The 25,072-nt window shown below is 44.5% G+C and overlaps 1 protein-coding gene across 5 annotated transcripts in view; it reads left to right on the top strand.

Annotated features, from left to right (window-relative positions):
- MVB12B (multivesicular body subunit 12B) overlaps positions 1 to 25,072 on the top strand; it is a 97,912-nt gene that overhangs the window by 31,524 nt on the left and 41,316 nt on the right. For all 5 annotated transcript variants that reach the window (XM_053374740.1, XM_053374742.1, XM_053374738.1 and 2 more), the window contains exons 5-7: positions 350 to 479; positions 678 to 800; positions 9,821 to 9,918. In XM_053374740.1, coding sequence (XP_053230715.1) covers positions 350 to 479; positions 678 to 800; positions 9,821 to 9,918 — 351 coding nt within the window. The remainder of the gene's footprint in view (positions 1 to 349; positions 480 to 677; positions 801 to 9,820; positions 9,919 to 25,072) is intronic.

Genomic DNA, 25,072 nt, shown 5'->3' with positions numbered 1-25,072 from the left:
GTGTTGTGAACCATTTTGAGTTTTTCACATACTGAGCGATCTATAAATCATCACCAGGGCTACTACATGAGGTTGGTATCTTTACCTGTCAGGTAACCCCTGAGTCCATGCATATGAATATGCATGTAGAAGAAACATAATACGTCAAATGATTTACACAAAAAGCAAATGCTTAAAACAGCATCACTATCCACTATCGGTATAAAAATCAGGGAGTACTACAAGGCATGGGGGGGGTGTGGGGGTGTTCAGAGGAGGGCTGCACTTAAAGAAGGTCTGGGTTTTGTAAAGAGGTTTGGAGGTGAAGAGGGAACCTACCCCTGAACTCTCACGCTGTGGCGTTTTGCAGAAGAAACTGCTTTCCGGAAGAAGAGGCTCTGCATCAAGTTCATTCCGCGGGATTCTACGGAGGCCGCAATTTGCGATATTCGGATCCTGGGCCGGGGCAAACAAGCCCCTCCGCAGTATACGTTCATTGGGTAAGGGTCCCATCTCCTCCTCACCCTTTAAGTCAGGAATTTTGGAACTGAGGTTTTTCCAGATAGGAGTCCAGCATTCCCTACCAAAGGGACCCCACGCTGTTTGTTTGCCAAGACCTCCCAAGTGCTAGCCTATTTGTTACCTTGACCATTGACTTGAGCTGTGTGGCTGATTGTCTTCTCTTGTCTGCTGCAAAGGGAACTGAACAACATGGGCATATGGTACCGCATGGGCAAAGTCCCCAGGAACCATGAAACGTCTCAGCCCACGACACCTTCTCCACAAGCTCCAGCTACAACACCAGCTGCTAACCTTCCCAGGTGAGGCTCTTCTCAAGTTCTTCAATGCCAGTGGGATTTTTATACAGTTTTATACACCACTTGACAGTATAAAGTAATAATGATGATGATGATGATGATGATGTAGTTTACTAAAGCGTAAAACAATGAAATTGTCAATAAGAATTAATAATTTAAAATGTTCTAAAAGTTAAAATAACAGTAGACTAAAAATAGAATAATACTTGCATCAGCTTTCTAAACATGTTAGCAGGTTTGTCTAAACAAGAATGCTTTTAGCAGGTGGTGAAAAGAGTACAGAGAAGGTGCCTGCCGAATGTCAGTAGGCAAGGAGTTCCCAAGTGTGGGTGCTGCCAGACTAAATACATCCATACCTCATGTTACGTCTGCTTCATGTTACGTTTTTTCAGGTTACGTCCTGGGAAGGGTTACTTCCGGGTTTCACCGCTCGCGCGTGCGCAGAAGCGCAAAATGACATCATGCGCAGAAGCTGCGAATCGCAAACCGCACGTGCGCAGACACGCCGCTGCGGGTTGCGCTCTTTTCATGTTGAGAACGGGCCTCTGGAACGGATCCCGTTCGCAACCAGAGGTACCACCGTAATCAAGTTCTTACAAATGCAGAAGTATTATGGGATACCTGTTAACTGTGAGCATAAGGACATAAAACAAGCCTGCTGGATTAGGCTGGCCTGATGCCTGTGGGAAGCCTGAAAGCTGGGCATTATTACATAAAATATAGTCCTTATTGCTACTACCTTTTTCCATGACAGGGACTCAAGACGGCTTATGGATAAAATAAGAACAGCTAAATTCATTGGGGGAACAGCTAAAAACAATTAAACTGTAATAAGAATAAAAAGCATTATATATATGCTAGCACTAGTCACCATATCCCCACTTAGAGTACTTCAACAAGCAGTATAAAGGGTTCCTAGCAACTAGTATTCAGAGACATACTGCCTCTGACATTGTGACTAGTACAGGGGTCGGCAACCTAAGGCCCATACACCGCAAGTGGCCCCCCATGGGGGGCCCACGGACCCCCACTGACCGCTTGGGGACCCCCGCTGCCCGCTCAGTCGAGTCCCGTGCACCGCACTAAACCTGCGCGGAGCAGAGTGGGGACCGCCTTCTGCGATGCTGGCCAGTTTCCCATTGGCTGCGGGAAGCTCCTGCAGCCAATGGGAAGCTGCGCACGCCTCCTCCATGCCAGAAGGATCGCTGGAAATAGCATTTGCGCATGCGCGCACACACACTCCGGCCCACCGCGACATCTGCGGGACCATGAACCAGCCCAAGCCACAAAAACCCCTGGACTAGTAGCTATTGATAGCCTATTCCGCTAATAAATTTTCTGATCCTCCTTTAAAGCTATCCAAGTTGGTGGTCATCACTTCCTTCTATGGGAGCACATTCTAAAGCGTAGCTATGCTGGGCAAGGAAGTACTTTAAGAGCATAAAGAGAGCCTGCTGGATCAGGCCAATGACCCATCTGGTCCAGCATTCTGTTTTCACAGTGGCCAACTAGATGGTTTTCAGCAGCTGATACTTCGAAGGTGTGGAGGCAGAGCATAGGCATCTTGGCAAGTAGCCATCATTAGCTTTCCCCATTTGTCTAATCCTCTTTTAAAGTCATCTAAGTTGGTGGCCATCACTGCCTCCGGCAAGAGAACATTCCTCAGTTTTGCTATGTACTGCGTAAAGAAGAACTTCCTTTTATCTGTCCTCCGTATTCCAACATTCAGCTGCCTTTGGATGTCCACAAGTTCTAGTGTTATAAGAGGAGAAAAACTTTCTCCATGCCACGCATCATTTTATAAACTTCTAACATACCACCTCTATGTTTTCTCTAAACTAAAAAATTCTAAAACGTTGCACTTTTCCTCATAGGGGGAAGATAATGTGTTGTGTGCATGGTTTTTCTAAACAGAATTAAATCACACACTGGTGCAGAGATTCACGGGAGTGAACTTACAGCTAGGAGGGGAAATTATTAACTTGAAAGAACCAAAAATGGGCAGATTTGCCAGTCTGTACCCAGACTTACCCTTGGCGTGCTTGGGATTCATTCCTGCAGTGCCTCTCTTGCTATCCTTGAAACGGTCTCCAAACAATCTGTCAGCTTCAAGCAAAGATGTCATTCCTTTCTGTGTTTGTGCGTTCCTCCCCACCACCACCCCCCAGTGGCAGATATAATTGTACTTAACATCCATGCAGCAACAACAAAAAAGTTATCAGCTTGCGACAGACACTTTGGGAAATGGAACACACTCCAATTGCGAAAAGATGAGTCGGCTGCGTTTCACGTCCCACTTGCCCAAGACTGGGGATTTTGGTCTCAACTTCTGCATGTTAATGTTGAATTTTGCCTCTCCTCTCTTCCCAGCTCTGATCCTTGAGTGCCAAATAGCTTTTGATCCTGTGGGTGTGTGAAACATGCTCATGCGATTGCTAGACATAATGTCAGAAAGATGGGTGCAACACAGCACCTAACCTAGTGTGTCGGGGTGGTGAGTCAGAAGTCAGGGACACAAGTACGAAAGAAGAACCCTGCTGGAACTTTGTTGGATTGGTCTCCCATAAATGTGTATAATAATAGCACCCATGGTCAATGGACCCTCCAGGTCCATGGGCAGTCTACCTCCAAATGCCAGTTACTTGGCTTGGGGTAGGGAGGCACATAAGATTGCAAATATTATGAATATAGGATGGTAAAGGTAAAGGGACCCTGACCATTAGGTCCAGTCGTGATCAACTCTGGGGTTGCGGCGCTCATCTCGCTTTACTGACCGAGGGAGCTGGTGTACAGCTTCCGGGTCATGTGACCAGCATGACTAAGCCGCTTCTGGCGGACCACACCAGCGCACGGAAACGCCATTTACCTTCCCGCCGGAGCGGTGCCTATTTATCTACTTGCACTTTGACGTGCGTTCAAACTGCTAGGTTGGCAGGAGCAGGGACCGAGCAACGGGAGCTCACCCCGTCACAGGGATTCGAATCGCCGACCTTCTGATCGGCAAGTCCTAGGCTCTGTGGTTTAACCCACAGTGCCACCTGCGTCCCATATAGGATGGTACCTTATATCAATCCAGGTATTGCTCCATCTGGCTCAGTATTATCTACACTTACGGCCAGTGGTTTTTCAGGGTTTTGGGCAGGAGCTTTCCCCAGCTATCCCTGGAGACAATAGGGATTGAGCTCAAGACCTTCTACAAGCAAAGCAGGTGTATTACCACTGAGCTATGGTCATTCTCTCAAGTTCTTAATATGCTTATCAAACCCAGAATCTATGGAATGCAAGTATGGCTCATAAGCATCAGTCAAAGTAGATAATGCTTAATTGGATGGATGAGTTTCAAGCCTGGTCGAGGATATCTTCCCATGACTCTGCTTTCAGGCAAAAGGTCTTCGATTAAACCCAAGGTATTTCCAGTTAAAATGGTAATGTAACAGGCAATGGGGAAAGGGGGCTTTCTCTTTGCTCATTACCTTGGAATGCCACTGCCCGCCAAGAGAACGGAATACTGGGCAGAGGGGCAAGCAGCCAGACCTGTTAGCAGGGTTGGCTCCCTAGAACATCAGAAATACCTGCTGGATCATGTCAGTGGCCCATCTGGTGCAGCCTCCTTTTCTCATCGTGGCCAGCTGGATATCCCAAATAGAAAGGATCTGAGCACAGTGTAGGATCCCCGTAAGTTGGATCTGACCACAGTAGCACTCTTCCTCTTGCAATTCCCATCAAGTGGTATTTGGAAGAGAACAGAGCCCAGAGGCTGTTTCCAGAATATTGTTTAACAGAACCCACATGATTTGCATCTTGCTTGGATGTCAAAGCACCTGAAGTGGTTCCAACTCAGTGGGTTTCGTCTGCAGACGAGGGTGAACTTGGAGGGGGGTGTCGTGTCTGAGGGAGAAGCAGGGGAACTTAAGAGCAGCGTGAGCTTATATTTTAATGGGCTTCAATGAGAGTTTTAAACATTTACAAACACTTTTAACAGTTGGCCCTCCCTGCAGAGCCCTGCCTGGACGAGAAACTTAAAATACGTTGATGTTGGCTTCAGTTTTGCAAAAGAAGGCATAAGCGTCTAACTCTGGTGGTCTGGCACTAGTGGCTCTTTTTCTTTCCAGTGTATTTTAAAAGCTTGACTTGACATTTGCCTGTGATTTGCCTTCCAAGGGGGCCTTCAAAAGCAATCAACCACACCTCATATAAGGATATAAGGAAACTGCCTTATATTGAGTGAGACCATTATTTTGCATTGCTATTTTGTGTTTTTATGTGGTGAACTGCCCTGTGATTTTCGGATTAAGGAAGGTATACGAATTTAAATAAATAAATGTGTTGATTGGCTGCAGATCTCCAGGGTTTCAGCCCTAGAACCACCTGAAGCTGCCAGGGATTGAACCTGGAGTGTTAGAGACGTTCAGTCATAATCCCAGCATCTGGATGATCACAGATTCTCCATCCCACCTTTAAATGATGGACATTCATTGTTAGAAATTTTAATTTCTAAGCTACCCTTCGGGACGCGGGTGGCGCTGTGGGTTAAACCACATAGCCTAGGGCTTGCCAATCAGAAGGTCGGCGGTTCGAATCCCCGCGACGGGGTGAGCTCCCGTTGCTCGGTCCCTGCTCCTGCCAACCTAGCAGTTCAAAAGCACGTCAAAGTGCAAGTAGATAAATAGGTACCGCTCCGGGAGGAAGGTAAACAGCATTTCCGTGTGCTGCTCTGGTTTGCCAGAAGCGGCTTAGTCATACTGGCCACATGACCCGGAAGCTGTCTGCGGACAAACGCCGGCTCCCTTGGCCTATAAAGCGAGATGAGCGCGCAACCCCAGAGTCGGTCACGACTGGACCTAATGGTCAGGGGCCCCTTTACCCTTTACCTTTAAGCTACCCTTCAGTATTGCTGCTCACACAGCAGCTAAGGTGTTGGTAAAATGATTTTGAAACTGAATTAAACCTGGTTGTTGTTGTGTGTGTGTTCTTAATGTCAGGGCAGAGGAAAGCATAGAATCACAGCAGCCAAATGTAATATAGTAAGAGATTAAGAAGGTCTGTTTAAAAAAGCTTGGTCAAATGAGGAGTCGTTTGCCTAATGCCAGCAAGAAATGACAGTAGGCAGCAAGTGAGCACAGGACATTAAAACTGAGAACAACAGGCAGGTCGAAAATGTAGGTAAACATGAGGATCAGGAACTTGCTATGAATGAGGAAAGCAATGGAAAAACCAGTGTAATTTTTTTAAAGAGAGGCATTAGAAAGGGTGAAGACTGCTTCAGAATAGATTGGGATGTCAGCTTCCTGTGAGTAGATTTTATTCTTTGTTACAGGGAGGAAGTGGGAGGGTGGTGGCTTTCTCCTGAGTGCTTTTTCTCAGTCCTGAAAGGATGTTTCTCTCTCTTACCTGAACCGCATCTCTTTTGTGCCATTTTAATGCTGGTGGGGATGGAGGTGGGAGATTCTGGCTTTCCAGAATGTGCAGGAGAAATGATAGTAACTGGCACTGGCTCCTATTAATGAGAGCCTTCCTCTACCTCCCACCTCTCAGCATTACAGATTCTCCTGAAGTCTTAGTAATTACTGTTAATATCGTTCAGTGGCAACTTTTCACAGGAGCACCGTTGAATGGCTTAGTGCCTGCACACCGCACATGCAAATCGGCTCCTGTGTGCACCTAGTGATTTTGTATCCTCACTTCCGTCATGCTGTTTGCCGCAAGTGGAGTTGTAAGCATGTCATGCATCGCCTGTGCGTTCAGCAAGTGTGTCAAAACACAACTTCAATTAATTTGCTCTAATTATGGCTCCAGAGAGAGACTAGGGGCTGTATTGTTCCTCATTAAAAGACATTCTCCCTCCCCTCCCCCCTTCTTTCTTCCTCATCCGCAGTCTCCCACTGTCGCTTGCTCTTGTGTATCCCATACGGGGAGAATTTCTGAGCAAGAACACTGACTTGCATTTTAGGGACTGGGTAGAGAAGGATTTGGTCTTTGAAAGGCCCCACAACTGCCCATTCAAATGCTGCATCCAGTAAATGGAGGAGGCAGAAATACCGGGGTGGCCTTAAAATATCTATGGGGGAACTTCCAGCCCATGGGCCTTGTCTGGTGGGATATAAATCAAATATATCTGTATAGAAATGAAACTGTTGGTACCAGGGGAACCTCTCTTAGGAAGCGTTTTGGAGGTGGGAGGATAGGACAGCTTGACCCTGCTCTGGTTGCCCACCTCTGATGTCAGAGGGGGAGTTGACTTAGTGGTATGAGAGAGCGGGTAGGGAGACAGAGGGTGCAAGTAGCCAGAGTGGTGTACTCCAGATGATGGTATACTACAACTCCCAGCAACTCCTCGGCCAGCATGGCTAAGGGATGACGAGAGTTGTCATCAGGCAACATCTGCGGGGCTACAGGATTCCTTGTTCCTGATTAAGTGCTTTAAGAGTCAGTGTTTTTTGTTTTTTTTTTGTTTTTTTTAGTTGTTTATTATTATTATTATTATTATTATTATTATTATTATTATTATTATTATATAATATAATGAAATACTGTTCCAGGCATCCCTAGGATGATTGGCTGGAGGAATGTTCTAAACTTATTTTCACATTATTGTTGTTGTTGTTGTTGTTGTTATTTAAAAAACCTGTAACTGATTTTAGATGTTTTTAATTGGAATTGTTTTTAGAATTTTTAAATCTGTGTTAGAATGTCTGCTGTTTGTTTGTTGCATTCAAACAATACATCTGTTTTGCCACCCCGGGGGTCCTTTGGGAGGGTGCGTGGGTTAGAAATTCAATAAAAAATATAAATTGTTTAATTTTTACATTGGGCTTGCACTTGCTTATTGATTGATTGATTGCCTGCCCTTCACTCCAAGGTCCCAGGGCCGCTTACAGTAGTTAAAGCACAGGATCGAAAGCAGTTTAAAACAACTTACGAACAGAAAAATAAAGAGTCCTAAACAGATACACCTAAAGGGTCAAAAGCCAGGGTGTATATTATTTTTTTAAGGGCCCATCTTATTTTTGTGATGGCAGCCAGTGGTGAGCCTTCAATCCACGTGATGACACTGTGCCCATTAAAATCCTGGTTAAGTGATCGTGCTAAAGGTAGCAGGAATGGTTGAAAATGAAAAGGACCCCCACAGTACCAAATCAAGTTTCTCTTTCTCTCCCCCCACTCCATCTGTGTGTCCGTCTTCATTTGAGTGTTCCACTTCTTCGTATAATATCAGAGCCCCACCACCACCACTCCCAATGCATTTCTAATAAGCCAACTTCAATGATTACTCCTCTTCTGTTTTTTATTTTTGCTAAATGCCTTCGCAGCCGCATCGGAATTAGCCCTGCGGTTTTGAACAGGCTCAGTGCAGCTTTTTGGCAGCTTCGATCAAAGGGATTTGGGGGTTTGAGTTGCGCCTGTTCTCCCTCCTCATGCACACCAGTCCCCCCCCCCAAATCTGCAATAATTTGATGAAGAACTTCGCCCTAATTAAATATTCAAATGCAGGGCCCGCGTCAATATGGCTTCCCGTTGGCTCGGAATGATGATTAATTGTATTCAAAACTCCGGCGGCCGCTGTTCATTTCAACTCTTCCATTGTTTCCAGATTGTTCCTCTCTCTGGCTTGCTGTTTCTCTCCTCCGCTCCACACCTCCATTCTCTCTCTCTCTCTCTCTCTCTCTCCCCCAACCTGCTTTTGTTCGGGTTGGGTGTGTGCGTGTCTGTGTTTCGGAATTGAAACTAGTAATTGATTTGCCATATGGTGCCAAGCTGCTCACATTTAACAATATGTGTTTAGGAACTTGGGGACTTTTATAAATTGGGCTGTTGTTGGTTTCTTGTGGGTGTGTGTAAGTGTAAGAGAGAGAGAGAGAAAGAGAGAGAAAGAGAATGTTCCACATCTAATTTCCTGTCTATAGAATAAAATGACAAGCAGTTTTAAAGGCATAAGGAAAACACATTTCTGCTGTTGGCTTGCAGGGATAAATAAGTTTATATCCATCCTGGCCAACCAGCAACGCTTACTTAAAATAAGGTCCCATCTGTACTATACGTTTAAAGCAGTACCCTATCCTTATAAACATTCTCCCCTCCAAAGAATCCTGGGAACGGTAGTTTATTAAAGGATGCTGAAAGTTGTTAGGAGCCCACCGTATTTCCCTCCCAGAGCTACAATTCGCAGAGTCCCCTGGGAAGAGGGATTGACTGTTAAACCGCTCTGGGAATTGTAGCTCTGTGAAAGGAATAGGGTTCAGTTAAACATCAATACAGCATCATTGGCTGGTTGAAAAAGAAAACAAAAAACATACTGCAAACACCTATTGAAGCAATACAGTTTTCAGAAGACATCTAAAAGAAGACAGGGACAATTCCTTCCTAATCTCTACTGGCAGGGAATTCCACAAGGAACCAGCCTGCCCCACTTAAGGCTCAGTTCCTAGTGAAGACCTGCGGAACCTCAGGAGTATGTAGAACCACCCAAACCATCAGATAACCCCGTTGATTGAGACGGAACATAAAGAATCGGTCCAGAAATGTTTAGGGCTTTCTGAATGCAGTCCACTCGCAGCTCATGTACATTTAACTTGGGTGAATTCAGCTTTATGTGCTTGTCTGGAAAAAGGGGGAGGAAAGTCAGCAATCCAACCCGCCATTACACTCACCATGGGAGAACATTTGGAGTTGCAGGGAAGAGTGTTCAGCAGGCTTGGGAGACTCTGTATCCCCTTGGGAGAACACTTGGAGGTGAAGGGAAAGTGTGTTTTGACCGTATGCAATTTGACTTGCATCCTGCCCCATGTAAGTTGAGAGTCGACTGTTCCTTGACCCTGGCCCCAAAGGAAATCAGCAAAGTATTCAAAAGTTTTGGTGTCACAACCAAGAAACCTGTTTGCCCTACCACCCACCTGTTGACCTCCTAAGAGCAACAAGACCTTTGGAAGCCAATCTCAAGACTTAGACAGGTCATGCTTGGTTCTAGGACTCCTATTGCTGGCAACCTTGATCTTGTAACAACTTGTTTTGTTTTTCCTTGCTAGGCATATATCTCTGACACTTCCGGCCAGTTTTCGAGGGAAAGGGCATGGCACTCGACCAGACTTTGAGTACCAGCACTCCAATTTATATGCCATATCAGGTAAGACAAAGTGTTAGTTACTCGGTTTTTTTAAAAAAAAACATGCTAGATAACTCAGAGCCATCTTTGACTGCCCAGGCAACTCAAACAGTCACCTGGTAGAGTCACTCTACCTTTATAGGAGCATGACGAAGCTCAGAATCTGTTGCAATGCTGCAGAAGATGGGGTGTCATGCTCAGATGTTGTTCTCACACGTCTTAAAAGGATCCTCCATGTCGCTAGCAGAAGCTTCAAGTTGTCCGCAGAAGCAGGTGGTCTGATTGGGTGCTTGATGCAGGGCTCAGACATGGTTCTTATAAGTCTTAAAAGGAACTGCCCTGTGATCAGAAGCCTCAGTTGCCTGTAGCAGCCATTGGTTCAGTTGGGTGCCACAGTCCGTGGAAAAGTCCCATTCCAGCCTCATCTCTCTATGCTGCTGTCAGCTGCCCACTAGTCCTTCCCACTGATGGGCCCCAGAAACTCGTGTTTAGAGCTGTGCCAGCTGGAAGTCCATAGATTTCATATAGCAGTCATGACTAGGCACTGTTTTTAGACTTTCTACTATGGATTTGTCTAATCTGCTAATTGGCTATGCTGGGGCCGGGGAACCTTAGGCCCAGGGGTCAAATCCAGCCCTCCAGGATTCTCTGGCTCTCTGGACTCCTCCCAGGCAACACACCTCTCTGGCCCTTCTCAACCCTTGTCCTTGAGTGCTTTTGTCCAGCTGGGATGATTCTTAACTTGTCCCAATGATGCGTGTTGGAACCTCTGTTTAAAGCACTCTCTGCATCCCTGCCTGTTGTGGCAGCAAATTCCATAGCTTCAATATGCACTGAATGAAGAAGGACACCATTTTATCTGACCTGCATCTTCCAACATTCACCACAATAAATACAGTAAATGCAAACCCAATGTAAAAGAACAGTATATCTCTGAATAAGAGATGCTTGGACAAACTAGTTTCTACACCTTCTTCATGAGCTTCCCAGGCCCATGGGTAGAATCAAGAGTTTCTAGATGTGATGGAGTTGTAATCCAGCAAAGTGACCCATTGAATTTGCTGGGCCCTGCCAAGGAGAAACTGGGATTTATCTTTTACAAAGGGAAAGAAAGTAAGCTGTGAAATTCTGGCAGGGGAGTACTATTGCACTGCAAGAAATGCAAAAAAAAGGGGGGGTGCTGTCAGCTGGTTTTCCTTCCTTGGCTTTTTCATGTGTTAATGGTGACTGGCACTTATAACAGAAGAACATGGCATTAACTCATGTACCTTAATGAAGGGGCTGATCAAATGGTAATCCTGGTAGGGTTTTGTTTTTGTTTTTACTCAAGCTGCCGCTGTAGGTTTCTTCCAGAGATGGAATGTAACGATCACATAATTCATGTAGGTGTTCATTCCCCCCCCCCATTTCCTCCCTTGTTACTCTGGTGTGGTCTTAATTGGCTTGGAAATGAGGAGAGCAGGAATGCTGCCCTGGCAATGATCCCGGATCGGGGAAGAAGGTTTGGGAGGAAGTCGAAGAGATTTCCCTTCCCCAGCTCCGTGGAAACCACAGCTCTGCTCAGTTTTGGATGGGCTCTTCTGCCTTGGGATGGCTTGGGAGGGAACCCTGCAGTTCCATTAAGGAAACCGCAAATGCTTGGCTAGATCTGACTACAGATCCACCTGGCCCTGCATTATTTCTCCGACAGAGGACAGTCACAGGGACATAGGAAGCTGCCTTATACTGAATCAGACCATTGGTCCACATTGCTCAGTGTCGTCTACACCAGGGGTCAGCAAACCTTTTCAGCAAGGGCCAGTCCACTGTTCCTCAGACATTGTTGGGGGCCAGACTATATTTGGGGAGGGGGGAATAAACGAACTCCTATGCCCCACAAATAACTCAGAGATGCATTTTAAATAAAAGCACACATTCTACTCATGTACAGTGGTACCTCTGGTTACTTACTTAATTCATTCCGGAGGTCCTTTCTTAACCTGAAACTGTTCTTAACCTGAAGCACCACTTTAGCTAATGGGGCCTCCTGCCGCCACCGCACGATTTCTGTTCTCATCCTGAAGCAAAGTTCTTAACCCGAGGTAATATTTCTGGGTTAGCGGAGTCTGTAACCTGAAGCGGATGTAACCTGAGGTACCACTGTAAAAACACCAGGCAGGCCCCACAAATAACCCAGAGATGCATCTTAAATAAAAGGACACATTCTACTTATGTAAAAACTCGCAGATTCCCAGACCATCCACAGGCCGGATTTAGAAGGCGATTGGGCCAGATCCAGCCCCCGGACCTTAGTTTGCCTACCCATGGTCTACACTGACTTCCAGCAGGGGTTTTAGGCAGGGGATGTTCCCAGCCCTCCTTGGAGATGCCAGAGTTTGAACCCAGCACCTTTTGCATCCAGCAGATGCTCTATTACTGAGCTGCAGACTTGCCCCAGAAGCCCACAACCAAGCATGAAGGCAGTTCTTAAATTATGGGGGAAATGAAAGTTGGGGTGACAAGGTTATTAGAGCACCCAACCCCATTTCTGCCCCTCACTCATTTTAGCCACACCACGTCCCCATCTGTCTAGCTTTTTGAAAACAGTTGTGAGCAGGGCCACCACAAAACAAAAGGGGTCTAGGACATCCATCTCCTCCCCCCCACTGGTAATTTGAGCACTGCATAACAGTGATGCTATCCTGCTGCTTTCCCCTGGCATCTGATTCTTCAGGGGTGGGGAGCATTTTTCAGACTGAGAGATGCCATCCCTTTCTGGACTCTCTTCCAAAGGCCACCTGCCAGTGGTGGGCGGAGCTAGAGGAACAAAGGATGTGAAACTTCCCCCATTGTACAGTACGCTGGTTTCTACACACCACTCTATTCTCCACGTAGGCAAGCAAGAGGCCTCAGAAGCCAGGGACACATTCCAGCCAGGCAAAGGACACTCAAGGAGGATGTCAAAGAAGACCAGTGAGGGCTGTGTCCTTGCAGAGAGGGGGTGTGGCCTGGAGAGAGTTCCAAGTGTTAGGCAGAGAGGCTACATTAGACCCCACCAGGCCAGAGGTTCTCCTCTCCTGGAGTACTTGAAAGTGAACACAGGCTGTCATGGCTAGTACCTGTCGGCAGATCTATCACTCCTGTGTCATCTACTCCATGCCTTTATAAGCGTTGCTTGCTGGTTCCTGAAGGCCATGCGTGCTATTAAAAGACCCAGTGGGAAGCCCGGCTGTGTTTTGTTTTAAGCCTGCTTTCTCCTATCTGCATGGCCTCACCTGTACTTCCATTTCTTGGTCACAGTGAAGTGTGACAGACAACGGTGATAACTGGATTGAGAAGTCAGAAACTGGCTTAATTAGGTTATAGATACTGTTTCCGCCCACATACGATATGGCCCATGAGGCGTAATTAAAAGTGGTTGCTTGGACCACACATCTCAGGTAGCATCGTTTGAGCTTCTCTAAACCAGGAGGGCAAGCAGAGAGCGAGAGAGCAGCGAAATGACAGAGGCCAAGGAGGGATGTGTATTTACACAGGGGCAACAGATAATAAAGCATGGAAGTGAAGCAGAATCCTGAATGAAGTAGAAGTAGAAAGGGGGGGGGATTATTTATAATAATGGGAGTCAAACAGAAGGGGGAATAAGTCACTTTAAGGGTGCATAAATTTTTACGATGGCGCATAAACAGCCATAGCTTGTCTTGTCTCTCTCCCCGTCTGTCCCCGCCAATAACGAGGGACGGACGGCGCCGAACATAAAGGAGGAATATAATCAGGCAGAGGGAGGGGACGGATGGGAAGGCCTGGTGGATTGATCGCAGAGTGCGTTTGTATATCCCAACGTAAAAGGTTGGAGGCTGACAGGTGGCCGGGTTTTTCCACTGTATAAAGCCATGTGGGGGCTGTCAGCCCCACGCAGGCGGCCTCGTTGCAATTGATGAATTGCCTGCTTTCTTGATTAAACCTTCCGTCACTTAAGAAACAATAAGCCCAGGCGTGGATGGGAGAGAGAGAGAGAGGGACACGTCAAGAAGTGTGTGTGTGTGGGGGGGGGGGTGGGAGTCTGTTTTACCTTTCTGCAGATGTTGGGCACAGAGTACAATGTGTATTATTAAAATGAATGTGGCATTTATATTGTCTTGTTTCTTTTGTGGGAGAGAGGGCCTGTAAATTATATGTTAATAATCAGATGGTAGGCCCTTTCCAAGAGAGCGAGAACTGAGGTCTTCAATCAGTTTAATTGGTAGATTAATCAACCAGAGCTTTGGTTGACTAATCAAAGGACTGAGGATTTATTTTTCTGTGGTTACGTTTGTGTATTTTGAAAACCAATACGCCTTTTTTTTTTTATACTGGTGTGTTACAGGATTAACTGTGTGTTACTGTAATGCTGAATGAAAAAGGAAATATACACAATGGCTTTTCTGCTATGAATGAGTGGATTAGTTTTTCGTCGTCATGTGCTTGCTTTGGTATGTGAAAAAGCCATCTATGATTAGATTTTGGAAATAAGGCAAGTGTGTTTAAATTTAAATCAATGTAGTTTGTTAAAAAGCAGAGTAATCTGCTAAAATATCCTTTCCTCAGTTGACAGCCTTCTTAGGCTTACAGCACAAAGCATTGTTGATTGTCAATACAAGCAATGTGTGTGACTCTGCAACAGTGGTCGGCTGAATGGTTAGGGTTGTTGAATTTACCTGAGTTTCTAGTAGACTCTGAAGATCTACCTGCAAATTTCAGGTCCTCTTATGGTTGAAAAACAGTGATGTCTCTAAGCATATTCTGAACCTAGGAATTTGTTTTCATCATCTATACTGTGCTGAGGTCACTGTCTTTTTATACACAAATCTACTGAAGGGCTTCGTTTCAGCCTCCATGTTTCGGTGGAAAATGTTGGGGGGGGTTGTGTTTTGTTGTTCTTTTTGTTTTGCTATTGTTAAACAATGCTAGTCAGAAACTGCTAATGATGCTTTATTGAGATTCTTGCATTGTAGGGGGTTGGACTGGATGACCCTCAGGGTTCCAGCTCTACAATTCTATGATTCTATGAAATTGGGGGGGGGGGGTTATCTGAATTCCTCAAGTGTGACAGTGTTCTTTGCTACAGCCTTTGAAACAAGGATGTTAAAGGGAAGGTGAGTCCTGAGTCAAAATTATCTGTATATTCAAACTATTTTAAATCATGAATTATGCTCATATTTTAAAAGGCACAATCTGTGTAAATATCTGTTGAGTTGTAGCTAGTGTACTGCTTCTTAGAGTAGACACTGTGAAATTGACTTTTAAGTTCATTAATTTCCATGGGTCTGTTCTGAGTAGAATATTCAGCACAGATAAAAGAAAGTACTTATTCACGCAGAACATAGTTAATCTATGGAACTCACTCCCACAAGAGGCAGTGAAAGCTACCAACCACAGCTGGAGGCAGTAAGGCTTCTGAAAGCTAGTTGCTGGGAACCATAGGAGGGAGCGCTATTGTGCCCAAATCCTGCTAGAGGGCTTCCTATAATGGGTATCTGGTTGGCCGCTGTGAGAACTGGATGCTGGACTTGATTGGCCATTGACCTAAGCCAGCAGGCTCTTTAGTCCAATGCTATTATGTTAATTTATGTGGATACTATCCACTCTGCATGCACACAGGCTGTGCCTTTTAGAATAAGAGCGTAGCAGAATCCACAGTTTGAGAGTATTTGTTGTTCTTTTGTCTCTGCTGTGGTTGTTTTAATAACTGCATCTGGTTTTTATGGTCTGCAGACCAAATAGACTAGTACTGCAAAAAAACAAACAAAAACCCCCCCTCATATTTGTAGATCCAGGTATGTTTAATTTCTCTTTCTCTCTCCCTCCCCCCCCCCGCCCAATTTGCAGAATACAAAAAGACAGGTCCTTCTTTCCTCCAGTCTAAATTTTGGCATGGTAGCAAATAGAGGAAAGTGGTGGAAATGGAACAAAGAATAACTATTCAGTAGTTTGTCATCCTGACCATTGAGTTGCATTAACAATAAAAATAATGAATTAGACTTATGTCTATAAGCAAATTCCAGCGACGGTTAAGCATAGGCAAACTCTGGCCCTCCCATCATCCTTAGCTAACAGGACCAGTGGTCAGGGATGATGAGAACTGTAGTCCCAAACATCTGGAGGGCTGGAGTTTGCCTATGCCTAGAAGCATATTTTATTTCAATGGTTGAGATACTGGTATACTAAATTATCCAACTAATATTGAAAGTAGCCTTATTTTTGGCTACCTCATGCTCTATATTTTTAAATAAATATCAATTCATAGTGTGTGTTATTTTAATAAAAGCAATGTACAGTAACAGAAAAATCAAAGGAGCTCATTATAACATTTGTAGTTAATTTGAACTACAGTATGCTTAATCCTAATTCTTTCTGCGCAATTGATTACAATGGGACTTAGGTGTTCTGTTCAGCTGGCCACTGGATCACATCCTTTGAAAGATGTCAAATTGAGGAGTGCAAATATTCCATCAAAAGTTTGTGCTAAACGGATCAGCTTTTTAACACCTTGGCAGCTTTTGCAGTGAAGTTAATAAACAGCTTGTTTCAGGACAATATGTTAATGGTCCCCAAAGGGAAGAAGATTGGTCTGGCTTCCAAAAAAATGTGGGGGGGGGGAGAGGAATTTGGCTGCAAGCAAAAGTCGTTTCAGTTGCAAGATGTTTCTTCTCTACAAACTCAAATGGACACACAAGCTTTCAGAAAGTTTTACAAATGAATCGTGCATTACAGACAAATCGGTTGCAGATGTTTTTTTCTGGTACTTTTTTCTGTCGGACTCAACACTTGCAACTATGTTAGCTTAACCATTTAAATTGCCCTTACTTGGCCTCAGTGATGCCCTCATTTAGCCAAATCTAATAGACTCTCTGGTGTTGTGACATATCACCCTGTGTAGTGCAAGGATGGGGACTGTGACTCTTATCGGTGTTGCTGGACTCCAACTCCCAGAATCCCTGAGCATTGGGCATAGTGGCTAGAACTGATTGGTGTTGGCATCTAGCAACATCTAGAGGGCTACAAGTTCCCCATCCTTGACATAGCCTGCAGGGTTCTAAATCCATTTGGAGAATCTATGTATGTAGATCAGACAGTCAGACCTTCCCAAGTCCAGCATGGATAGCATGGGGGAGAGGCATAGGAACATAAGAAGAGCCCTGCTAGATTAGGTGAATTGCACCTTCCCCAATAGCAACCACCTCATGCCGTATGACCAACAAGGAAGGCCTTGTTTGTAGTGTTGCTACCGAGGACTGCCTGGTTGCCCCCCTCGCGGGAGTGCCAACTTTAATAAAATATCGGGGCCTCAGGTAAACGCTACCCTGCATAATTGATCACAAGATGCAACACACACTATTTGAATGGCAGTGCTCATTAACTTTGGGAGGAGCCCAGCCCCTCAAATATTTTATGGGGAGAGTGCTGAAGGAACCTCAGCCCCTAGGAGTTGGCTCCTATGGATCCACAACAGGGCCATTTCAGTGGTGGTTCCCTGGTAGTGGAATGCCCACCCAAAAGACGTGCACCTGTCTCCATCTTTCAAGAGGGATTTGAGAACATTCCTGTTTATCCAGGCATTTGGTGGCTGAAGAAGACTATTCCTGGCAGCCCCAAGATCACTAGATGGAAGAAAGTTTTTAAGCACTCTTACAACATTTCTTAAAACTGGAACTGATTTTTATATGTTTTTCAGTTGTAATTGTTTTTAGAATCAGTTTTAGAATATATGCTTTGTTTTAAATCGTACATTTCTGGGGGGAGGGGCTCAATAGGCAGTAAGCAATAGCTCAGGATGCTCTTCTCACAGTCTCCAACCAGATGGGAAGACTGCAGGCGGGACAGGAGCACAACAGCCCTCTTGCATTCCTCATTAGCAGGTCTCCAGAGCCATAGTGCCTCTGATGCTGGAGGGGTCTGTTGCCATCATGACCAAGTAGCCATTGACAGCCTTGTCATTCCAGATTTGGTGGCCATCACTATATGCTGTGATAGCATATATTTAGATGTGACTTTTTGCATTGCAGGGAGTTGGACTGGATGATCTTTGGGACATTTTCCAAGTCTGCAAGTCTATGATTCTGTATTCTGTGGGCTAATGATGCAAGTACTTCATTTTTATCCATCCTGACTCCCAGTGTTCAGCTTCATTGGTTGATCTTGAGTTCTAGTATTCTGAGAAAGGGATAAACACCTTAAACTATTTTCTTTCTCTCAGCCTGACCTGCCTTTATAGACTGTGAGAAGAATGAAGGGGGCAGTGGGCAGGGAGAGAACTAGATACACCACTTGAGCTCTGTGGGTGAAGGGATTGCGGGGAAAACATTATTCTGGCTCCCTGGCTTTTAGCCTCAGATTCCCAGAAAATGTAGCTCAGAGGGGAATACAGGTCCTTAACAACTCTCAGCACCCTTAACAAACTCCAGTTCCCTTTTTTGGGGACGGGGAGCAAAGTCTGTTTAAAATGGTATCGTGGCACTTTAAATGTGTTACTGTGGCCCATTGACTCAACACTGATTGATTGCTGGATAGCAAACTTTGCATCATCTTCTGCCATACCTAGAGCCCTTTTGAAGGCTCTGTTCTGGTTTGAGCCAGCTTTGACCCCTCTTTTGAAGGCTTCTTGCTGATTTGAGCCAACTCAGACCCCTGTTTTGAAGGCTTCCTACCGGTTTGTATCCATCTGTGCTTCTCTATTGTCCCCAGGGAGTTGTTGACTTTAAAACAAAAGAGAGTGGCAAAGCTGAAGATGAACATCTTGGCTGCCTTCACTGTAAAGAACATTAGGTCCCATAGATTAGACTTGAGATGGAACAGATCTGTCAGCTCGCTGAAAAGGAGCTCATTATTCCGCAGATTTGTCTCCCCATTGTCTACAAGACAATGAATGATGCCAGCCTGAGATCCTTTGTTATCTAGAGAGCTGGGTTTTTCCCCCTCTTCCCCTCAGCCCCCCTTCCTCCTACATGCCTGGGTTGTTTTATGGCATCAAAGATCTAGCGATCCACCGATAACATGGCATTCTCAGTTCTGCGTGAGACACCGATAATTTGACAGCCGCGCCTTCTGCTTCGTTTCATGTCTTGCACCAGGACTTCCAGGCCTTACTCCATCAGGCAGTGCTTTGACATTGTGTGTGCATAGCTGTGTTGTATCCCCATTCCAGAGCTTGAAATAGATACACAGGTGGCTTACAAGTCCCTTAACCAGCAGTGTTTGGGCAAGCAAGTTGGGGTGAATGGACCCGAGGAATGGAGGAGCAGTCATCATCCTGCATCATTGTCACCATAAGGTATGAACATAATATAAGAGCCTGCTGGATCTTATGAAGCTTCGTTCTACTGAATCAGATCATTGGTCTGTCTCACTCAGTATTGTCATCACCATCCTTTCTCAACCTTGGGTCCCCAGATGTTGTTGAACTTCAACTCCCACCATCCCTAACTAGCAGGACCAGAGGTCAGGGATGATGGGAGTTGTAGTCCAACAACATCTGGGAACCCAAGGTCTATACTTCTTCAGGGTTTCAGGACATTTCAGGCCTCACACAGAGATGCAGGGTATTGAACCTGGGACCTTCTGCATGCAAAGCAGATGCTCTAACCACTGAGCTATGGTCCTGGATAACATTTTTAGTTCATATTCAGTCTCTTAGCCACTATGCTTCTCTAGTTCTCACATGGAGTTGCTTTTGGCCTCCAGGTGCTGGTCCCTTTAGTAGGTTGCTCTTTGGACTACACAGCAATGACTCTTCTGGAGAGGTCCAGCTACCACTTGCTCTGCTGCTCCTTTTCTATAGGGCATGGCCATTGCTCAGTGATAAGAAATGATGCTTTGCATATTATAGCTTCAAGTTTCATCTCTGGGAAGGATTCCTGACTGAATCCTGGTGGAGTCACTGCCAGTCAGTGTGGACACTAATGAGTTATATGAACCAGTGGTCTGATCATTTCCTATGAAGTGGAATATCACAGGTATCACGTGGCAAAATATTTGTGCCATCTGCAATAGATTTCCTACTAATGATGGGGAAATGTCTGAACGTGTTTAGTTGGTTGTCATTATTTAAGTTACTGTAATTCATGGGGGTGATTTTGTTTTATACAGTCATACCTCGGGTTACAGACACTTCAGGTTGCGGGTTTTTTGGGTTACGGACCACCAAAACCCAGAAGTACTGGAACGGATTATTTCCGGGTTTCGGCAATTGTGCATGTGCAGAAGCACCGAATCGCAACCCACGCATGTGCAGATGCGCCACTGCAGGTTGCGAACACTGCGGATTGCGAACGTGCATCCCGCATGGATCACGTTCACAACCCAAGCGTCCACTGTAATTTGCTGATAGCTTATTATCTTAAAATACTTAGGATACCAGATATGATATGGAATCTTGGATTCTGTTACTTTGCTTTTAATTGAAGTTTGAAATGTTATAGGATGGCAATGTGATTTTGTTGTTGTTGCATATTTTTGTCAATTTTGTAAACTTTTTTGAGTACAGTAATCTAGAACAGCAGTGTACAAATTAAAAATGAAATGAAGAAAGCAGCTCCTACTCTTGTTACTACATACATAATTTTAACAGATGTGATAAGTACCTTCATATCACAGACTTCCAACCTGTATGTTGTAATCAGAAAAAGGATCTTGGGAGGAACAAATGTGGTATGATGGTTAGAGGGTCAAACTCTCTAGACCTACAAGATCAGGATTCAAACCCTCATTCATCTATGAAGCCCACTGGGTGACCTTAAGCCAGTCACAGTCTCTCAGCCTAATGTACTTCTCCGGGTTGTTGTGGGGATTAAATGAAGAGGAGGACATTCATGTAAACTCCATGGAGGAAAAGTGGGATATAACTAATAGTAATAGATGATAATTTACATTTTTCCTCTTTTTTGTCCTATCACCATGTGCATTTATAAAACATAAACCAAACTTTGGAAAGAAGCACCTTGGCCAGAGCACTATTGGAAGATGAGGTCTAAATTTCAAGATAGCAGTTGGCGTGGAAAATAAAGCATCCAGCCAATGGTTTGGTAACAGCTTTGTCTCAAGCCTGGGTCTGCTGAAGTACTTTGGCGTTGATTAATGAGCTCTGGTGGCAGATTGAATAGAAAAAAATGTCCTTTTGCCATTTGCTTTGAAAAGGCAGAATGGCTGAAACCTCCAATTCTCTTGCAGAGAGAGGGCGGGAAATTTCATCCCATGTTGCCAAAAAAATGCCTAGTGCTCCCCTCCATGATAACTTTGTGCTCTTCAATGTGCGTTAACAGAAATAAAATAAAACCCTGTATCATTTCTTTGTAGGCGATGAGAACATTTTAATCAGGGCTTAGCCATTTATTTTTCACAGAAAAACTATTGTTTTGATCCATCTCTTCCCCCTCCACCCCTCTCCTCACTTTTCAAAGATAATTAAATAGTTCACTAAGCACAGTGTGGTGGCGCCTTTATTAACATAGGTAATTTTGAAAGGAGGATAAAGAAAAAGAGATGCCATTGTTTTAATTTGCAGCTAAAAGAATTGCTTTCAGCTTCTTCTTGGAAGGAACATTAGGAGGTTTGGGCAGTTGTTGCTGCAGTGTTTGTCTGATGTTTGGGCCTGAGGGTCTGTTGCCAATGTTAGGCCTACTCTGAGTAGGCCCGGCCAGATTAATAGGCATGACCAGTGTAGGTCCACTGATTACAGTGGTAAAATAGAAATGATTTCTGAGTAAAAGAAAACCTTAAGGATCATGCATGGCAGGATAAAAGTCTGTAATTTTATCAGGACAAGTTATTTGTTGTTTACTGTTATAATAATTGTTTTCTCAAAATTCATCTTCTGTGCCATGAAAATAAATAACAACAGTCTTTTTTTTTAAGCTTCCCTGCTCCACTAAATGTTGGTGCCTCCTTCTGAAGGAGGAATTTCTGGGGTGAACGGGGAGGAATTGTACTTGTCAGCCATTTTGTTTGGTTTTGGTTTTGGTTTTTTTAAAGGTCCTATCACAAATTCTGTAAAGATGTATATATGTGTGTGTGTGTGTGTGTGTGTGTGTGTGTGTGTGTGTATATATATATATATGTTTTATAAAATCTATACACCGCTATTTTAAAAAATCTTACATTAAAAGTGGGTTGAGTGGGCACATGTAGGAGAAGGCAGTCTCATAGCTAAACTTGGTCCCAATATGTTAAGGGCATTATATGCTAATAGTAACAACTTGAACTTGGCCCAGTAGCAAATCGGCAACCAATACCAATTTCTGAGCACAGGTGTTATTTACATTCTGCACCAACTGCAAGTTCCCAGATCAAGCACAAGGGAAGCCCCACATAGAGCATATCACAGTCTTGAAGTACCCAGTGCATGAACTACTGCGGCTCCATTTTCTTGGGTGGTGTTCATGGCTCATTTGCTTTCTTTCTAAAGAACATATTTGCTATTGCTGCCTCTGGTGCCAGAACTCTTCCTAGTAAGTCACCATTTTCTCCTCAAATGTGCCCCCATAATGGCAATGCATTGTGAGGATCAACACGGATTGTGACATGACAACATCATTCAGTTTCTGTTTTACCAAGTGGGGTGTTTTCTTGAGAGGGAGGGGAGAATTAATTTCTGTGCTGAGTGGTTCTGCTCTGCTTGATGGTTTAACAACTTTATGCTGTGTTAGTGATTTTTATTGTACACCACCATTATAATAGGGGTGGCCCTCTCAACAGGCCTCTATTTCTATTGGGATTAAAGGTGTTTAAGAGTCTTTTGCTATTCTGTAAATAAGCAGAATAGAATAATTGTGTGAATGATTTTGGATGGGGGAACCTGGCGGCCAGGTAGTCATATTCAGGAGTTTCGGATGCAAACCAAAGCACATCTGGAGTTCCAGATTTAGGAATATATACCGAATTTTACACAAATAAGGTAAATTTTTAAGACATATTCCTTTAGAATGTCAAGTGTGTATACCCACACACTTGTTTTGGTTTGGTTTCTGCACATTAAGGCTTTGAAATGGAGGGAAACTACTTTAAATCTTAATTTAAATATGGGAACCTTTGGCCCTCCTGTTTTTGCCAAACTTCAACTCCCATCAGCACTGGCAATAATGGCCAAGAGACAGAGATATGGGAGAAGTAGTTCAGCAATATCTGGGGGCCAAAGTTTCCCCTCGCCTGTCTTAACTACTACGTCTTGGCTGATTTTAAATATGTTACCAAGTATCAATATACTTTTTTTTTTTGCACTGGGGTTCCTATTTAAAAAATCCCCCCCCCCCAAAAAAATCCTCATTTCAGTCTATGATTGCAAATGCTGGAAAAAGAATTGATGTTGGAGAATGTCAGTTAAATTTTTTTGCAAGTCTGCTTGAGCAACAGGGAATTTCCTTGAGAAACTCTTCTCCTTCTTCTGAGTTATTGAGTGCTTTAATTTGCACTGTGCACAATGTTATGTTCTTCTTTTTTAGAAAAAGAAAAGAAAAGAAATCCCCCTGCAGGATTGACTTTAGTTGCCCATGGCCATCAGATGACATTACATCTGTTAGGCGTTCTTTTGTGGTTTCAGCAGGGCCAGCTTCATGAGTGGGTTACAAGGCTCTGTCAACATAGGAAGCTGTTTTATTCAGAGCCAGACCATTGATCCAACCAGCTCAGGATTGCCTTCATGGATTGGCAGCAGCAGCTCAGGGATTTCAGACAGGGGTATCTCAGAAATTGAACCCTTGGACCATCTGCATGCAAAGCAGGTGCTCTGCCATTGAGCTTATGCCCTTTCCCCGCTGCATTCCACTTGGCTGCTGCCTAGAAAAAACTGCTTAGCATGGGCAGGAGGTGTAAATTTATTGAGAGCCAAACCCTTTCCTGAGATGTTCAGCCTGGCCTTGCCCCAGTGTTTCTTAAAATGAGAGCTGATAAAGCAGAGATAAAGCAGAGAAACTGAGAACTGAGCAGAGAGAACTGAGAGCCAGTGTGGTGTAGTGGTTAAGAGCGGTAGTCTCGTAATCTGGTGAACCGGGTTCGCTTCCCCACTCCTCCACATGCAGCTGCTGGATGACCTTGGGCTAGTCACACTTCTCTGAAGTCTCTCAGCCCCACTCACCTCACAGAGTGTTTTTTTGTGGGGGAGGAAGGGAAAGGAGAATGTTAGCCACTTTGAGACTCCTTAGGGTAGTGATAAAGCGGGATATCAAATCCAAACTCCTCTTCTTCTCTGATCATGAGAACATAGATAGAGCCGGCAGCATCAGAGCAAAGGCCCATCTAGTCCAGCATCCTGCTTTCACAGTAAGCAACCAGATACCTTAATCTGAAGCCCAGAAGCTAGACCTGAGTGCAACAGTGCTCTCCCCACCTGCGATTCCCGTGAGCATATTGAGGCATACCATATTCAGAGGCATACTGCTGCCTCCGACAGTGGAGAGCATGGCCATTGGGGCTAGTAGGAGGCTTGTAATTCAGGCAAGACCTTTGTGGCTTTGGTAGAGGGGCAAGCTGAATAATGGAGTTTGTGTACATAATCACCCCTGCCTGTCTGTATACTTTTACCCTCATGTATCCAGGCTGAATACATGAAGAAGACTGAAAGGTTAGGAGTGAGGAGTGTCAATTTCGCATTCAATTTAGTTGATTCTCAGCCAGGAACCGCTTCAAGTTTCAGCATCCCCTTCTTCCAGTACAATGCACTGCTAATCACACATGCTTATGCGCATCATGTACTAGTTGTGGTAAGAGTCGCCTGCCTTTATCAGGAATCTGCAGTGTATTTGTTTTGCTTGTACATGCCCCGCCGTTTTAATTTTTTTAATAGGAAGCTGCTGCAGCGTTTGGATATTTAAACAGTTATTAAAGGAATGACAATTAACCGATTGCCGACAGAGATTTCCTTGAGTTGGGGGGGGGAAGCCTCCCCGAAAATGGAGTACAGTTTGCAAAAAGTATCGCGGTGCAGTAATGACAATGAATTTTGATTTCCCGGAACTGATATTAGACTCCTTATTAAACTATGTACATCTGCTTTTAATTTAGTCCAAATAATTGGAAAATGCAATGAAGCTTTCCAATTAAAGCGGGGGCTTTATGCTGTTTAATAATACCCCCATAATATTATAGCTTATGAAGTGACAGGTGAGTTGGGTGAATGAATGAATAAAACATAAATGCGGCAATAAGGGACAGGAGAACGGGAGACAGT

The sequence above is a fragment of the Podarcis raffonei genome, chromosome Z (genome assembly GCF_027172205.1).
Source record: "Podarcis raffonei isolate rPodRaf1 chromosome Z, rPodRaf1.pri, whole genome shotgun sequence".
In the NCBI taxonomy this organism is placed as follows: Eukaryota; Metazoa; Chordata; class Lepidosauria; order Squamata; family Lacertidae; genus Podarcis; species Podarcis raffonei.
Note: the sequence above shows the minus strand (reverse complement) of the source record. Positions and strands in the feature narration are given on the sequence as shown.